Below are 17,022 nucleotides of genomic sequence, written 5' to 3'. Positions count from 1 at the left end.
ATAGATGCTAATGAGAATAAGAGGAACTAAGAAACAACTTATGAAAAATGAGGAGTCTGGTGGCACCTTAAAAAGACTAACAGATTTATTTGGGCATAAGTTTTTGTGGGCAAAAACACACTTCTTTAGATGCATAGAGTGAAAATTACAGATACAGATGCATAAATATACTGGCATATGAAGAGAAGGGAGTGCACAGAGTTGGGAATCAGCCTTGACAAGGATAAAGGAGTTTGAGGCACAAGTTGTGTTCTTGTCCCTGTTGAAGGACAAAGCCCAGGTAGGAACCATCAAACGGTGGAAGTCAATGCGTGGTTGCACAGGTGGTGTCAGAGAGAGGGCTTTGGATTCTTCGACCATAGGACGTTGTTCCAGGAAGGAGGATTGCTAAGAAGAGATGGGATCCACCTAACGAAGAGAAGGAAGAGCATCTTTGCAGGCAGGCTTGCTAACCTAGTGAGGAGAGCTTTAAAACTAGGTTCACTGGGGGATGGAGACCTAAGCTCTGAGGTAGGTGGCGGAAGTGGGATATTGGGAGGAAACACAAGGAGGAGAGTGCAACAGGGGAGGCTTCCTGATTCATACTGAGAAATCCGGGCAATCAGTTAGTTTTCTTAGGTGCCTATACACAAATGCAAGAAGCCTGGGAAACAAGCAGGAAGAACTGGAAGTCCTGGCACAGTAAAGGAACTATGATGTGATTGGAATAACAGAGACTTGGTGGTGTAACTTACATAACTGGAGCACTGTCATGGATGGGTATAAACTCTTCAGGAAGAACAGGTGGGGGAGAAAAGGTGGAGGAGTTGCACTGTATGTAAGAGAGCAGTATGACTGCTCAGAGCTCAGAGTCAGGGAATTGGGGGGTTGAATAGGTGTGGAAATCCTGTGGGGCCTGTCAGGGGGCGGGGGTGTGGATATGGGTCAGGGCAGTCAGGGGATGGGGGGTTGAATAGGAGGTGGAGTCCTGGGAGGGGGCAGTCGGGGACAAGGAATAGGGTGGGATTGGATGGGTCAGGGGTTCTGAAGGGGGCAGGAAGTGTGAAGGGGCGGATATGGGGCAGGGGCCAGGCTCTTTGGGGAGGCACAGCCTTCCCTACCCAGCCCTCCATACAGATTCAGAACCCTAATGTGGCCCTCAGGCCAAAAAGTTTGCCCACCCCTGCTCTAACATAAGTATTTTCTTGAATTGGAGCCTTACACAAATTAAGAGCAGCTGTACAGAATATTCCGGATTCATAATCGTTCGCACTACTGCTGAGTGTCACCATTTCCTCTGCATTTGCTATATGACAGCTATGACAATGCACAGGCTCCATGCATAAGAACATGGAAATTCTGTAACATTCCTCCACATCTCTGAACACACACTCCTGAGGCTCAGAGACTGAGTAGAAGTCATTGACACTTGTATTGCATTATGTTCTCCAGGCAGCCTGCTCAGCATTTGCAATATTGTCCAAGAACCCCAGCTCAGAACCTTCTCTCCACTGAGGGAGCTCTGAGTTAGTTTCAGCAGCTCATACTTTTGGCTCTCCAAACCTTGGCTGTTACGTTGCTCTCTAGGCAGCACAGCCTACTCTTCTAATTCTTGCCCTGCTATAAAGCTACAGCTGGATTCTTACTTTGACTCCCTTATTCAAACCGGCTTGGCTCTATGAAACAATGCAGAAAGAATGCACTGTAATCCAGTCAACTCGTTCTTGTGTGGAAACATGGAGAACCGAAGAAGGCCCTCACCCTAGTTTAGGCATTAGTGCAATATAAAGGTTAAATAATAAAGGTACAGACAAGTCTTGGCAGGGCTGAGACACAAAATGTCCAACACCCAAAACAACAAAATTGCAACTTCCACAGCATCTTGGAAAGATGCCAATTTATCCAGACCATAAACCACAGAATCCACAGGGTTCTTCTGACTGAGAAGAGTGAGGCAGGTCAGATTTCTAAAAGGTACTGGATCCAAGCTATCTGAAAACTCAGGAAGAAAACACCATCAGTTGACACTCGGTTCACATTTTCACTGTTCCCTTTGCAACCATAAGGACCAGATTTTTTTTTAAATTAAAACATTCTGTAGCATAATTCTGCAGCAAGAAATGAATACCACAGCCTTGGAATCATGGAACACACAGGGTCCTGACTGTAATCAAAAAGCTGTCAAGATACACTGTGTACATTTGTGAAGATTCAAAATATTTGTGAAGATTCAAATCACCTTAATCAAAAACAGACATTCCCAGTTAGAATACACCAAATACCAGCTAACAAAATTAGAATCCCACCACCTATTTGTCTGCCATCATAGAGACAAGCTACAGCTCTCTCATGTGCATGCATGCGCACACACACCTGAGTCCACAGCTGACAAAGACAGCTAACCATACGCATCTACAACTCATTCAGACAAAATGGCTCATGTTAACATTGCAAGTTGTTGGAGTCACAGCACTCTGCAACTCAAAATGTGTAATGCCAACAAGGATGACATTAGCCTTGTTTTTCTGTCTCCGTGTTAAGACAACATACATGTGGGTATTAATTACTGTACCACACTATGTGCTTACCTTTAAGACCTCCATTTTAAATCCACTGTCCGATGTAGGCCCATCAGGCATCTGTAGGGCCTGAACAAAGGCCTCTGTGAACTGCTGCACTACAGGAAAGATCAGGACTTTGGCTGCACCCTAGTCACAACAAATACAAGTAGTATTGAATTCTATACATTAGTATTACCATAGCACTTGGGCGTCTCAGACATGGACCAGGACACCACTGTGCCAGGCGCTGTACAAACAGAACAAAAAGACAGTCTACAATAACTGGTAAATTTACATGCACACTATTAAAAGCTGAAGCTCACAGACAGCAATGGAAATCATACCGTTATGTTGCCCCAAAACAAAGTAGAAGCTGATGACAACTGCTGTGCATTGAGGAGTCACATGCAGCTTCCGGGGGTGCCTCTTCACAATGACTGTCAAACTGACTGGCTTTTTCAGTTTGGAAGCCAGCAACAATTGCAAAGCAGAGCAAGCTTTTCAAAAACCGTCTTAAGTAATAAAAGCTGGCATGAGAATTGCTGTGTTGATTTCTCTGGGTAATATATACAAAAAGCATTTTGGCTGCACTGTAAATGGTGCTAGGTGGAGCAAGATTAAAGTCTGCACTTTGGACAGAGTAAGAAAAATCAGACACATCAAAACTTACGCAATATTATAAAGGCACTGGTTGTGACTCCGTAAGAAAGACAGTTAAGTTCCACACTTAAAGCAGTACTTGTGGCACCTTAGAGACTAACCAATTTATTTGAGCATAAGCTTTCGTGAGCTACAGCTCACTTCATTGGATGCATACTGTGGAAAATACAGAAAATGTTTGCTTTTATACACACAAATCATGAAAAAAATGGGTGTTTATCACAACAAAAGGTTTTCTCTCCCCCCACCCCACTCTCCTGCTGGTAATAGCTTATCTAAAGTGATCACTCTCCTTACAATGTGTATGATAATCAAGGTGGGCCATTTCCAGCACAAATCCAGGGTTTAACAAGAATGTCTGGGGGGGGGGTAGGAAAACAAGGGGAAATAGGTTACCTTGCATAATGACTTCACCATTCCCAGTCTCTATTCAAGCCTAAGTTAATTGTATCCAATTTGCAAATGAATTCCAATTCAGCAGTCTCTCGCTGAAGTCTGGATTTGAAGTTTTTCTGTTGTAATATGGCAACTTTCATGTCTGTAATCGCGTGACCAGAGAGATTGAAGTGTTCTCCGACTGGTTTATGAATGTTATAATTCTTGACATCTGATTTGTGTCCATTTATTCTTTTACATAGAGACTGTCCAGTTTGACCAATGTACATGGCAGAGGGGCATTCAAATCCAGACTCCAGTGAGAGACTGCTGAATTGGAATTCATTTGCAAATTGGATACAATTAACTTAGGCTTGAATAGAGACTGGGAGTGGCTAAGTCATTATGCAAGGAAACCTATTTCTCCTTGTTTTCCTAACACACCCCCTCCTCCCCAGACGTTCTTATTAAACTCTGAATTTGTGCTGGAAATGGCCCACCTTGATTATCATACACATTGTAAGGAGAGTGATCACTTTAGATAAGCTATTACCAACAGGAGAGTGGGGTGGGGGGAGAGAAAACCTTTTGTAGTGATAAACACCCATTTTTTCATGATTTGTGTGTATAAAAGCAAACATCTTCTGTATTTTCCACAGTATGCATCCAATGAAGTGAGCTGTAGCTCACGAAAGCTCATGCTCAAATACATTGGTTAGTCTCTAAGGTGCCACAAGTACTCCTTTTCTTTTTGCGAATACAGACTAACACGGCTGTTACTCTGAAACTTAAAGCAGTATTCAACATCCTCGTTATTAGTTCCATACTCAAGAAAGCAGCACAAGAAATCTAAATAAGAACACCCCAGCACACCTGAAAGGCAATGGGACAAGCTTTTAGAAAGACAGACTGATGGGGGGGGTATGGGGGGGGAAGACAGACAGAGACTCCGCTGAAGGAACCTGAAGACATGGGCTTTCCCAGAGCCTGGGAATGGTAAGTCTCAGGGAAAAGCTAGATATATGTAGTCTGTTTTACTGTTTTTAAGATAAATATTTCAGAGAAATCCCTTCCTCTAAATAAATAATACTTTGCCTTAAGGAGGCTCTCTCTTATCCCTGAGAGCAGAACTGCAGGGTCTGAACCTAAGTCAAACCTGCAGAGGTAATCACAGTTAGTACTAGGGGATTGCAACCCAGGGCCTGGTCTGACAATGGGAGAACAGAATGATTCCACCTGGACCCAGGTGACCGCCCAAGGCCCAAAACCTAAAGGGGGGTGCACTGGAAGAGATCAAGAGTCAGAGGTGCAATTCGCTCAGTAACTGTGACAGCCATGAGGAGGACCTCCAGAATGGACCATATGGTGCCTTCTTCCCCAAATTACAGCACTTAATCTGTGTCCTGAAAATGTTTTCTCACAAGTTCCAAGTAAATCTATTGATCAGTTTAGGAGTTAAAATTAAGTGTGAAGAAGCCAGTTGCATTGAGTTTTGCACTTGAAGTAGAGATTCGGCCACTTTGCATATAAGAGAAATATAACATTCTCCCCAAAATTACAGTAGTATAGAATAAATATTCTAAGTTTCCAAACAGATGCTAATTTTACACCTGCTCAGAATAATTTCCTGCAATATACAATGAACTCATGAACTGAAAATCAAACTTACCTTCTCCAACTCCTCCATGTTACAGATCATATGGGCACATGTGGTGAAGATCTCTACTGCACGTGATCTGGTGCGAATACCATATACCTTTTAGAAAACATATATGTCTCAGGTGTGACAAGAAAAATGCTGGTGATACCAGGGAAGCGAAAGTGTGTTTAATCACTACCATTAACCATGCTCATACGTTATCCTTAACACACTTATTTCAGAGATTTCTCTTTCTTCAGCACAGTCTAAATTTGAACAAGTCACCAGCTAATTTCTTAACACTGAACAATGAACCTGAAAACTCCTAAGAGACATTGTAGTAACCAAAACTGCAGGAAAAGGAGAGAGAGATATCAGAATCCAGCACAATCTCATTCTCACTTACCTGAAATACCCTCTTAATGCATTCAGTAGGTCATCACAATATTTAATTACTTTCAAACACATGACATCTAGCTACATCTACATTTCTTTATTCCTTCAGAACAGGCACCTCCCTCCCTAACCTACTAACCGGCAATATGTTGTCATTTAGTTAGTACCACTAACAGTGAAGACAAATAGTTCTTTGCCATACCTCCGCCATTGTGAAAATTTTGTACATCTCAGGAAGAATAACAGGAGCGACGAGTGGCATCTGTGTGTCTGTCACTTCCCGGGTAAACTCTAGGAAGAGAAACAAGTAAAGAGGAGAGTCCCCATACATGTGAGCATTATCTCCCAGGTTCACACTCCAATTCAGTTCAGCCTCAACAATAGAAGTGATTTTATTCTTCGTTAAACTTTAATTTACACCAGTGTGTAGGGCCCTACCAAATTCAAGGCCATGAAAAATGTGTCACGGATTATGAAATCTGGTCTCCCCCTGTGAAATCTGGTCTTGTGTACTTTTACCCTATAATATGCACATTTCAGGAGCGGAGACCAGCGTCTCTCAAACTGGGGGGCCTGACCCAAAATGGAGTTGCAGGGGGGTGACAAGGTTATTTAAGGGGGGTTGCGGTATTGCCACCCTTACTTCTGGGCTGCCTTCAGAACTGGGTGGCCATAGAGAGGCGGCTATTAGTTGGGCGCCCAGCTCTGAAGGTAGCGCCCCGCCAGCAGCAGTGCAGAACTAAGGATGGCAATATCCTACCATGCCACTCTTATTTCTGCGCTGCTGCCTTCAGAGCTCAGTGGCTGGAGAGTGGCGTCTGCTGACCAAGGGCCCAGCTCCGTAGGCAGCAATGCAGAAGTAAGGGTGGTAATACCAAGCCACGGCATCCTTACTTCTGCACTGCTGCTGGCAGGAGCTCTGCCTTCAGAGCTGGGCCCTCAGTCAGCAGCCGCCGCTCTCTAGCTGCCCAGCTCTGAAGGCAGCACTTCTGCCAGCAGCAGCGCAGAAGTAAGGGTAGCAGTACCACAACCCCCCCTACAAACTAGGTCTGCAGGCAGGCTCATTGATTTCAAGAATGTGGAGGAGTCTTGAAATTATTTTAAATCAAAGTTGCAGTTGGAGCCTGCATTCCAAGCAGGGGGAAAAAATTTGTAGGGACAAGTTGCAGACTAAACTGGATGAACAAGCATTTCAGGCAGATTATTAAGGGCAAGAAGAAAGTCCACAAGGAATGGAAAAAGGAATGGACCAACAAGGAAAGCTCTCTCTTGGGGGTGTTTCTACACTGCAATTAAAAACCCACATCTGGACCGTGCCAGTTGACTAGGCTCACACGGCTCAGACTAAGGGGCTATTTAATGACAGTGTAGATGTTTGCGTTCAGATGGGAGCCTGGGCTCTAGAACCCTGTGAGATGGGAGGGTCCCAGAGCTTAGGCTGCAGCCCTGCAAGTCTGAGTGAGCTTGCATGGGCCACCTGAAGGTTTTTAATGGAAGGGTAGACATACCCTTGAGATCAGAAAGCATAAGGAAAAAGTGAGAACTGCCAAAAGGCAAGCAGAGCTAGCGCTTACATAGGAAATTAAAAACAGTAAAAATTTCTTTAGCCCTGTAAATAAAAAGAAAGCAAGGAAAGGTGAGACCGCTAGGCGCTGAGGACAGGGTGGCAATTAAAGATAATCTCGGTACAGTCCAACATCTGAACAAATGCTTTCCTTCATTTTTTACTAAGGAAAATGAGGAGCTTGGGGGCAGCAGAAGGGTGGTAATGGGAATGAGGATATGAAAGAATAAATTACCACATCTGAGGTGGACGCCAAACTCAAACAATCTAATGGAAGAAGCTTACAAGAAGTGGAAGATTGGACAAATGACCAGGGAAGAGTATAAAAATATTGGTCGGGCATACAGGAGTGAAATCAGGAAGGCCAAATCACACCTGGAGTTGCAGCTAGCAAGAGATGTTAAGAGTAACAAGAAGGGTTTCTTCAGGTATGTCAGCAACAAGAAGAAAGTCGAGGAAAGTGTGGGCCCCTTACTGAATGAGGGAGGCAACCTAGTGACAGAGGATGTGGAAAAAGCTGAAGTACTCAATGCTTTTTTTTGCCTTTGTCTTCACGAACAATATCAGCTCACACTGACTGGGCAGCACAGCATGGGGAGGAGGTGACCAGTCCTCTGTGGAGAAAGAAGTGGTTCGGGACTATTTAGAAAAGCTGGATGAACACAAGTCCATGGGGCCGGATGCGCTGCATCTGAGAGTGCTAAAGGAGTTGGCGGATGTGATTGCAGAGCCATTGGCCATTATCTTTGAAAACTTATGGCAATCGGGGGAGGTCCCGGATGACTGGAAAAAGGCTAATGTACTACCCATCTTTAAAATAGGGAAGAAGGAGAATCCGGGGAACTACAGGCCAGTCAGCCTCACCTCAGTCCCTGGAAAAATCATGGAGCAGGTCCTCAAGGAATCAATTCTGAAGCACTTAGAGGAGAGGAAAGTGATCAGGAACAGTCAGCATGGATTCACCAAGGACAAGTCATGCCTGACTAATATAATTGCCTTCTATGATGAGATAACTGGCTCTGTGGATGAGGGGAAAGCAGTGGACGTGTTGTTCCTTGACTTTAGCAAAGCTTTTGACACAGTCACAGTATTCTTGCCAGCAAGTTAAAGAAGTATGGGCTGGATGAATGGACGGTAAGGTGGATAGAAAGCTGGCTAGATTGTCGGGCTCAACGGGTAGTAATCAATGGCTCCATGTCTAGTTGGCAGCCGGTAGCAAGTGGAGTGCCCCAAGGGTCAGTCCTGGCGCCGGTTTTATTCAATATCTTCATTAATGTTCTGGAGAATGGTGTGGATTACACCCTCAGCAAGTTTGCAGATGACACTAAACTGGGATGAGTGGTAGATACGCTGGAGGGTAGGGATAGGATACAGACAGCCCTAGGCAAATTAGAGGATTGGGCCAAAAGAAATCTGATGAGGTTCAACAAGGACAAGTGCAGAGTCCTGCACTTAGGATGGAAGAATCCCATGTACTGCTACGGACTAGGGACCGAATGGCTAGGCAGCAGTCATGCAGAAAAGGACCTAGGGGTTACAGTGGACGAGAAGCTGGATATGAGTCAACAGTGTGCCCTTGTTGCCAAGAAGGCCAATGACATTTGGGGCTGTATAAGCAGGGGCATTGCCAGCAGATCGAGGGACATGATTGTTCTTCCTCTGTTCGACATTGGTGAGGCCTCATCTGGAGTACTGTGTCCAGTTTTGGGCCCCACACTACAAGAAGGATGTGGAAAAATTGGAAAGAGTCCAGCAGAGGGCAACAAAAATGATTAGGGGACTGGAACACATGATTTATGAGGAGAGGCTGAGGGAACTGGAATTGTTTAGTCTGCAGAGGAGAAGAATGAGGGGGGATTTGATAGCTGCTTTCAACTACCTGAGAGGTGGTTCCAAAGAGGATGGCTCTAGACTGTTCTCAGTGGTAGCAGATGACAGAACAAGGAGTAATGGTCTCAAGTTGCAGTGGGGGAGGTTTAGGTTGGATATTAGGAAAACTTTTTCACTAGGAGGGTGGTGAAACACTGGAATGCATTACCTAGGGAGGTGGTGGAATCCCCTTCCTTAGAAGTTTTTAAGATCAGGCTTGACAAAGCCTTGGCTGGGATGACTTAGTTGGGGATTGGTCCTGCTTTGAGCAGGGGGTTAGACTAAATGACCTCCTGAGGTCCCTTCCAACCCTGACATTCTATGAATGGGACTAAATTGGGAAGCCTGGATAATCTCCACCCAAGAATATTAGAGGAGCTGGCACATGGAATTGCAATCCCAATAGGAAGTATCTTTTATGAATCCATAAATGTGGGGTGTCGTACCCTATGACAGGAGAACTGCAACTACAGTCCCTTCTTTAGAGAAAGGAAGAAAAAAAAATGTGATTTAGGAAACTACAGCCCCATTCGTGTGACCTCAATTGTATGCAAGATCTTAGAACAAATTTTGAAGGAGTAGTTAAGAACACAGAGGTAAACGGTAATGGGGATAAAATACAGCATGGTTTTACAAAAGGTAGATTGTGCCAGACCAACCCCATCTCCTTCTTTGAGATAACTGATTTTCTAGACAAAGTAAATGCAGTACATGCAATCTGCCTGGATTTCACTAAAGCATTTGATACAGTTCCACATGGGAAGTTAGTTAACTTGGAGAAGATGGGGATTAATATGAGAATCAAAAGATAGCAAAGGAACTTGTTGAAGGGGAGAGTAAAACTGGTCATGCTGAACGGTGAACCATCAGGCTGGAGGAAGTTTATTAATGGAGTTCCTCAAGGATCAGTCTTGGGACCAATCTTAGTTAACATTTTCACTAATGACCTTGGCAGAAATTTAGACATGAAATTAGGCAACAGTTTCTAACCACCAGAGGAGTGAAGTTCTGGAATAGCCTTCCAATGGAAGCAGTGGGGGTAAAAACCAAACCTGTTTTAAGACTGAACTTGATACGTTTATGGAGGAAATGGTATGATGAGGTTGCCTACAGTGGCATATGGCGACTGCCACTAAGCAATATCTCCAATGACCAGAGACGGGACACTAGACGGGGAGGGCTCTGACTTACTACATAGAATTCTCTCTCAGGTATCTAATTGGTGGGTCTCACCCACATGTTCAGGGTCTAACTAATAGCCATATTTGGGGTTGAAAAGTGATTTCCCCCCAAGTCAGACTGGCAGTAACCCAAGTTTTTCACCTTCCTCTGCAGTGTGGGGCACGAGTCACTTGCTGGTTTGAACTGGAGTAAATCATGGATTCTCTGTAACTTGAGGTCTTTAAATCAAGATTTGAGGACTTCAGTAACTAAGCTAGAAGTTATGGGCCTATTAAAGGAGAGGGTGGGTGAGGTTCTATGGCCTGCGATGTGCAGATGGGTCAGACTAGATGATCATGATGGTCCCTTCTGGCCTTAAAGACTACGCATCTAACATGTGAGCTGCTAACATTTTTGACAATAGTTTTGATTAATGCTCCCCATTATTTAGTAGCAGTTGGTATCCAAAATTAGTGCTGAGGCTGCAGATAACATTCTGCACCAAATCCCCTTTTGAAGTAGCTCATATTTTCCATGTGGAAAATGGATGTTCCAGGGTCAGCAGGGGCATGTGCAAACAGCCCTATACTGTTTCTATCTGGAGATAACCCCACAGAAGCCTGTACTCCATGCCTTGTCCCTTCTCCCTCTGCTGCCAGGCCAAAGCTCCCCCAATGATAGAAAGATGTACAGCAACTTCCAAAGGATGGAGCAGCTTCAGCCTCATAGATACTCCCCGTGTCAGCAAGAGGTACTACGCCCAGCAGTGATTAGCCACATGACAGATAGGACATTACTGGTGAGGCTTCGCACCAATGATCAGCCAGCCCTGGATTTATATAATTTGTGCTGATATATTTTGTAAATAAGCACCTAGATGCTATGGTGCTAGGCATGAGTCACTATAATGAATATTTTAATATTCTAGCCGGCACCAACAGTATCCAATGGAGTTAAGGCTGCTAAATAGTTTCCATTATAACCACCAGTTTTCATTGGTTTTGAGGGCAATGGGAAGTGGTAGGCATTGACAGATATTACAATTCTTTATAGAGATTTCTATAAAAGAACATTTGGCAGCCCCGTTGCAAAAAAATTTTCAATTATGAAAAATAGCAGCAAAAATGACCAATCACCCCAAAATTGTTTTTAAAACTATCCCTTCCACTAGATCAACTCTACAAGTAATGAAACAGCGTGATGGGCAGGGAAACCCTTGGGGCCAGGAGAAAGGGAAAGCTGGGGTGTGTACAAATTTGGGGAAATGTGGAGAAATAGAGAGGGGGAAGTTAGGGTGTGCATACACCAGAGAATTACAGGGGTTAGAAACTAGGAAAAACTGGCCAGTACTTTCTGGCTGCACTGAACTGCCCCTTAAGGGAAAAAAGCCAGAGTGTACTGGTGAATATGGCACTCAGATTTAAAAGAAAATTTAAGGTTCATACTACTTATCTTAAAGTCATTAGAAATCTCAGCAGTATCTTTGGGTTTCTTGTTTAGTGTTCATGTATGACATCTTTGATCATTTAAAGAAATAAATTCCTAGATAACTCTGTTAAACTGACAGGTTTCAGAATAACAGCCGTGTTAGTCTGTATTCGCAAAAAGAAAAGGAGTACTTGTGGCACCTTAGAGACTAATTTCTCCCTACTGTTACTCGCACCTTCTTGTCAAGTGTCTGTAATGGGCCACTCTCATTACCACTTCAAAAGTTATTTTTCCTCCCTTGATATCCTGCTGTTAATTGATTTATCTCATTAGACTGACCTCACACTTGGTAAAGCAACCCCCATCCTTTGATGTATTTATATCTGCTCCTGTATTTTCACTCCATGCATCTGATGAAGTGGGTTCTAATCAAAGAAAGCTTATGCTCAAATAAATTGGTTAGTCTCTAAGGTGCCACAAGTACTCCTTTTCTTTCTGTTAAACTGGAGTTAAGGTTGAGTACGTATCAGTGATTTAAGGTCAAAAATATTATAGGAATATTGTAATTAACCTCAAAGAAATCAAAACATGTTAAAGTATGGAATGAACTACCTCAAACTTTGCCCTGTAATAATACCATGAGCAAAAAAAGGGAAAAAATTAGTGTTTTAAGAATCAGTTTAATCTGGAACTACAAACACTATTATGCACTAATCATAATTGTGCCATTATTGCTTGGTGTCACCGCAGGGATTTCTTTCAAGTTAAACAACTCTAAATTTCGTAAATTGGTAATGCTTGTTTTCCTAAATTGGTAATGCTGAATTTCCTAAGTTGGTAATAGCTGAAATATTTTTAACCTTAAATTACTGACGTGTAAACTGATATCTCCACCTTAACCTAGTTTACCATAGTTTTTAGCTGGGATATATTATTCATATAGCAAGAAAAACAGGAATAGTGCGTATGTGCCTACCAGCTCTGCTTTTCACTGTACAACCTTAATGCTGAATTAATAGCTTTTGCAATTTAGATTACATTAAATGCATAAAGTTATTGGATCCAGCATTATAAAGTAATGAAAATTACAAGGCCACATTCATACTTGCACAGGGATTTCCATTTTTCTAAATTTAATTTAAAAATCTCAAATATAAAAGTTTCAGAGTAGCAGCCGTGTTAGTCTGTATTCGCAAAAAGAACAGGAGTACTTGTGGCACCTTAGAAGCTAACAAATTTATTAGAGCATAAGCTTTCGTGGGCTACAGCCCACTTCATCGGATGCATAGAATGGAACATATAGTAAGATATTAGAGATTTTATATAAAACACACACACACACACAGGTAAATTGGAAGTTACCATAGGAACTGTGAGAGGCTAATTACTTAAGATGAGCTATTATCAGCAGGAGAAAAAAAACTTTTGTAGTGATAATCAAGATGGCCCATTTAGACAGTTGACAAGAAGGTGTGAGGATACTTAAGGAAATAGATTCAATATGTGTAATGACCCAACCACTCCCAGTCTCTATTCAAACCCAAGTTAATGGTATCTAGTTTGCGTATTAATTCAAGCTCAGCAGTTTCTCGTTGGAGTCTGTTTTTGAAGCTTTTCTGTTGCAAAATTGCCACCCTTAAATCTTTTACTGAGTGGCCAGAGAGGTTGAAGTGTTCTCCTACCAGTTTTTGAACGTTTCAGAGTAACAGCCGTGTTAGTCTGTATTCGCAGAAAGAAAAGGAGTACTTGTGGCACCTTAGAGATTAACCAATTTATTTGAGCATTTATTCAATACGCAAAAGAATAAATGGACACAAATCTGACATCGGGCATCATAACGTTCAAAAACTGGTAGGAGAACACTTCAACCTCTCTGGCCACTCAGTACAAGATTACATCTTACTATATGTTCCATTCTATGCATCCAACGAAGTGGGCTGTAGCCCACGAAAGCTTATGCTCTAATAAATTTGTTAGTCTCTAAGGTGCCACAAATATAAAAGTGTAGCTTTACTCTGAAAAAGACTACAAAATGTCTCCTTCTCCAATCAGTTTCCTGGATGTATTCAAAATACCTGCTTACTTTTGTGATAAAAGTAAATTTGTTGCGGATTTTTACTCCTGTTAGTCTTGGGAGCCCACTCACAACAACTAATGGAATCTGCACTTAGTTTTGTATATCAACAAAATGCTTTGTTGAGTTCCAAATCAATTATACCAATTCAACCCAGTGAAAACAATGAGACTGCACTGGTGTTGCTGAAGGGAGATTTTCACCTATAGAACCTTTATTACTTGTAACAACACATATAATGGAAAAACCACTGAACTCTTTGATCCAAGGTGAATTTGTGGAACTGGCAATTATAAATATGTTTTTACTTATAAAACTTGAGCACATTCAACATGCATGTCTCCAGCATAAACAGAGACCACTTCATAATATTATTTCCAAAGTCACTTTTCAGAGTAGAATTGAATATTAATGTTGCCTTTACAGTTTTTGCATTTGGTTTTCTCCAACGATACTCAGTATCTAGTGCTTGAAACTCATTTCAAGTTTACAATGCTCCACATATACCCATGTTCATACCAGTTAGAAAAATCTGATACTGATTGTTTTCCAAGAGTATAACTTGATTTGTAAACAAAATGTGTTCAAACCAAAGGCATAATTCTGTGGCGGAATCCAGGGCGCAATTAAAGTGTAAATAGCGAGTTGTGTGAGAAAAGATTTTAAAAATCCCTTAGTTCATGAATACTATCTTTCTTCAAACACATTTTAGTATATTTGGAAAGTCTGGTTAAACACAGACCTCATCAGGTAGTGAGAACAAGCAGAAGAAATGTCAGATTAAAGTTGTAGGTACCTGAAAAATAGGATCTTATAATGGAAATTCCTTCCTAGCTGTATCCTATTAGCACAGCATACTTTCCTCTATGCCAGCAGTTCTCAAACTGTGGGTCAGGATCCCAAAGTGGGTTGGGACCACATTTTAAAGGGGTTGCGAGGGCTGGTTTAGACTTGCTGGGCCTGGAGCCGAAGCCAAGCCCGAGAACTTCAGGCCTGGGAGGAGAGGCTCAGGATATAAGCTCCCTGCCTGGGGCTGAAGCCCTTGGGCTTTCCCCCCTCCCCCGCCCAGGACAGCAGGGCTCGGGCTCTGGCCCCTCCATCCACGGCAGCAGGGCTCAGGCTTTGGTCCTCCCTCCTAGGGTCATGTAGTAATTTTTATTGTAAGAAGGGGGTCACAGTGCAATGAAGTTTGAGAACCCCTGCTATGCCTTAATGACAAGGAAGTTTTGCAGTGACTGAGCTGGAGGCTTTAATTCCTGCACCACACAGGCACCCCACTTCTGCTCCAGCTTCTTTACTTCACTCAGGAAGCGGGAATGTGGCACAATACCATCGAAGTCAAGGAAAAAACAGGACAACTGCTCAGGTCTTGTCATGCATATATACATACCTGTAAGTACTCTCATGGCTCCATGCACTGCATTCAGATCACCACTGACCAGCATCTCCATCAACAAATTGAAAAGCTGGGGCCAAGCCTCAGGCCAGTCCCAGTGGGCTATGGCTGAAACTGCATAGGCAACACTTGAGCGCACTTTACTAATAGATTCTCTCAGGCCATTGGGTAACAGCTCCCTTATGGCAACTTTTGCCTGCAGAGAATAATGATATTTAGCAAGAGAGATCACTTATCACACACAACAATATAGTGTTTTCAAACTGCTCTCATCACATTCTGATATGTTTAGCAGATTCTTTTGTTGTTAGCATCAGGTTTAAGGGAAGTATCTGAGTGTGATTTCAAAACATGCACATTTGGATTCCTTTCAATTTATAAAGGAGACAGAGCACAACATGCAGAAATGTATTACTCTTCCCATATAAAACACACCCAAATATAAAAGCTTTCCCAAAAGTAAACTGCAATTAAAGTTTAGTTTATACTTTATACACAGTTTTAATCTCATAAAATCCTTCAAAGGGAAGGAAAGGTATGAGCGCACCAAGTAATCCCAAATAAAAAAGGACCCTAGCCTTTCCTAGGAGTTCTAAATCTAGTGGTGAATATACCCAGGATGTCTGCTCACATTTAACCCAATTCCTAACACCTTTCATTTCTCCAATTAGAATTTCCCTTCCAGTGAGCCCCAATCTAGATGTGCTTGACTTTGCAACCTTAAACCAAAAAAAATGTTAAAAGAATGTTATCTCCTAGGGTGTTTGTTTTTTCTTCAAAGCAAACTACAAAACAGAACTCCCACATGCACATATTGACACACATGGTTTATTAGCTGGTTGGAACCTTCAGATCCACTGCACAGACCTCCGCTGCTTGAGCTAAGGGAGTAGTTGAGAGCAGTAGTAGACTGTCATCCTCTATATGTGTCAGCACTAGAGGGAGATGAGAATTTACCGCTAGGTTCAACAAATATTTGTCAACAGCAGAGGAATGGCAAGATTCAGAAATTGTGGGTTCTATTCCAGTCTCTGGAGGGGAGTGCGCTTTGGTGGGAACAGACTCTTCTGCCTCCTTCCCCACAAGTTTGTCCCCTTCCCCACCCCCTCTAACCCGTCATTGTTCCATTCCTGTATCTTCCCTCACCCCTGGATCTTCAGCCCAGTCCCAGTGTTCTTGCCTAGCCAGTCCCGATCTCCTCTCTGGGGTTGCCTTTCTGAGTCAGTCTCTTCCCCACCTCTCGTTCCCAGTCTTCCTGCTAAGTCAATCCCAGTTCTCCCCCCCTGCACCCAGTTCCTTGTCGGATCTCAGTATGGTGTCCCCCAGGCCAACTAGCTCCATGCCTCTCCAGACACCTTGTCCCAATCTACTCCTTACCCTCCCCCCAGTCTGGCTCTTGTCCCCTCTGCACTTGAGTTCAGGTGGCTTCATCCTCTATGCTGCCTGGATGCCAGCAGGAGAATTGCTGAGAGCACAGAAGAGAAGCTCCCTGCTCTCAGGTCTGCTGCCTGACTCCACCCCAGCTCACAGCAACTATTACATGGAATGTCCAGCTTCACCTGTGTAGCCCTGGACTGGAGCCACTGAGCGCAGATGGCACATACACAGTATGGTCAGCGTGAGTGACTCAGGCATGCTCAGTGAGGACCGAGTCTTTGGCAATTTTAGCTGCTAAACTCTAAGAAGCCTCTACTAAGCATGTGCAAACTGAGATTTTTCAAATGTCTATAACTTTACCAATTTTGGGCAGACTTTCAAAGGAACAGCAAAATGCACACAAAGCCTGCCCCTCTGCCAAATTTCAATTAGAAGGTCAAAAGCATGGCAGGGTTAAGTGCTTCTCAGAGAAAAGGTCACCAGAATTATTTAAACATTGAAAGACTTTTTTCACAGCCTCATTATCAGAAACACTTGAATGGA

The 17,022-nt window shown here is 43.0% G+C and overlaps 1 protein-coding gene across 5 annotated transcripts in view; it reads right to left on the bottom strand.

Moving 5' to 3' along the window:
• IPO9 (importin 9) overlaps window positions 1-17,022 on the bottom strand; it is a 169,755-nt gene that overhangs the window by 105,203 nt on the left and 47,530 nt on the right. For all 5 annotated transcript variants that reach the window (XM_075122089.1, XM_075122091.1, XM_075122090.1 and 2 more), the window contains exons 4-7: window positions 15,097-15,298; window positions 5,813-5,901; window positions 5,245-5,331; window positions 2,568-2,687 (exon numbers count right to left, since the gene is read on the bottom strand). In XM_075122089.1, coding sequence (XP_074978190.1) covers window positions 2,568-2,687; window positions 5,245-5,331; window positions 5,813-5,901; window positions 15,097-15,298 — 498 coding nt within the window. The remainder of the gene's footprint in view (window positions 1-2,567; window positions 2,688-5,244; window positions 5,332-5,812; window positions 5,902-15,096; window positions 15,299-17,022) is intronic.

This window comes from Caretta caretta, chromosome 21 (assembly GCF_965140235.1).
Source record: "Caretta caretta isolate rCarCar2 chromosome 21, rCarCar1.hap1, whole genome shotgun sequence".
Lineage (NCBI taxonomy): Eukaryota > Metazoa > Chordata > Testudines > Cheloniidae > Caretta > Caretta caretta.
Note: the sequence above shows the minus strand (reverse complement) of the source record. Positions and strands in the feature narration are given on the sequence as shown.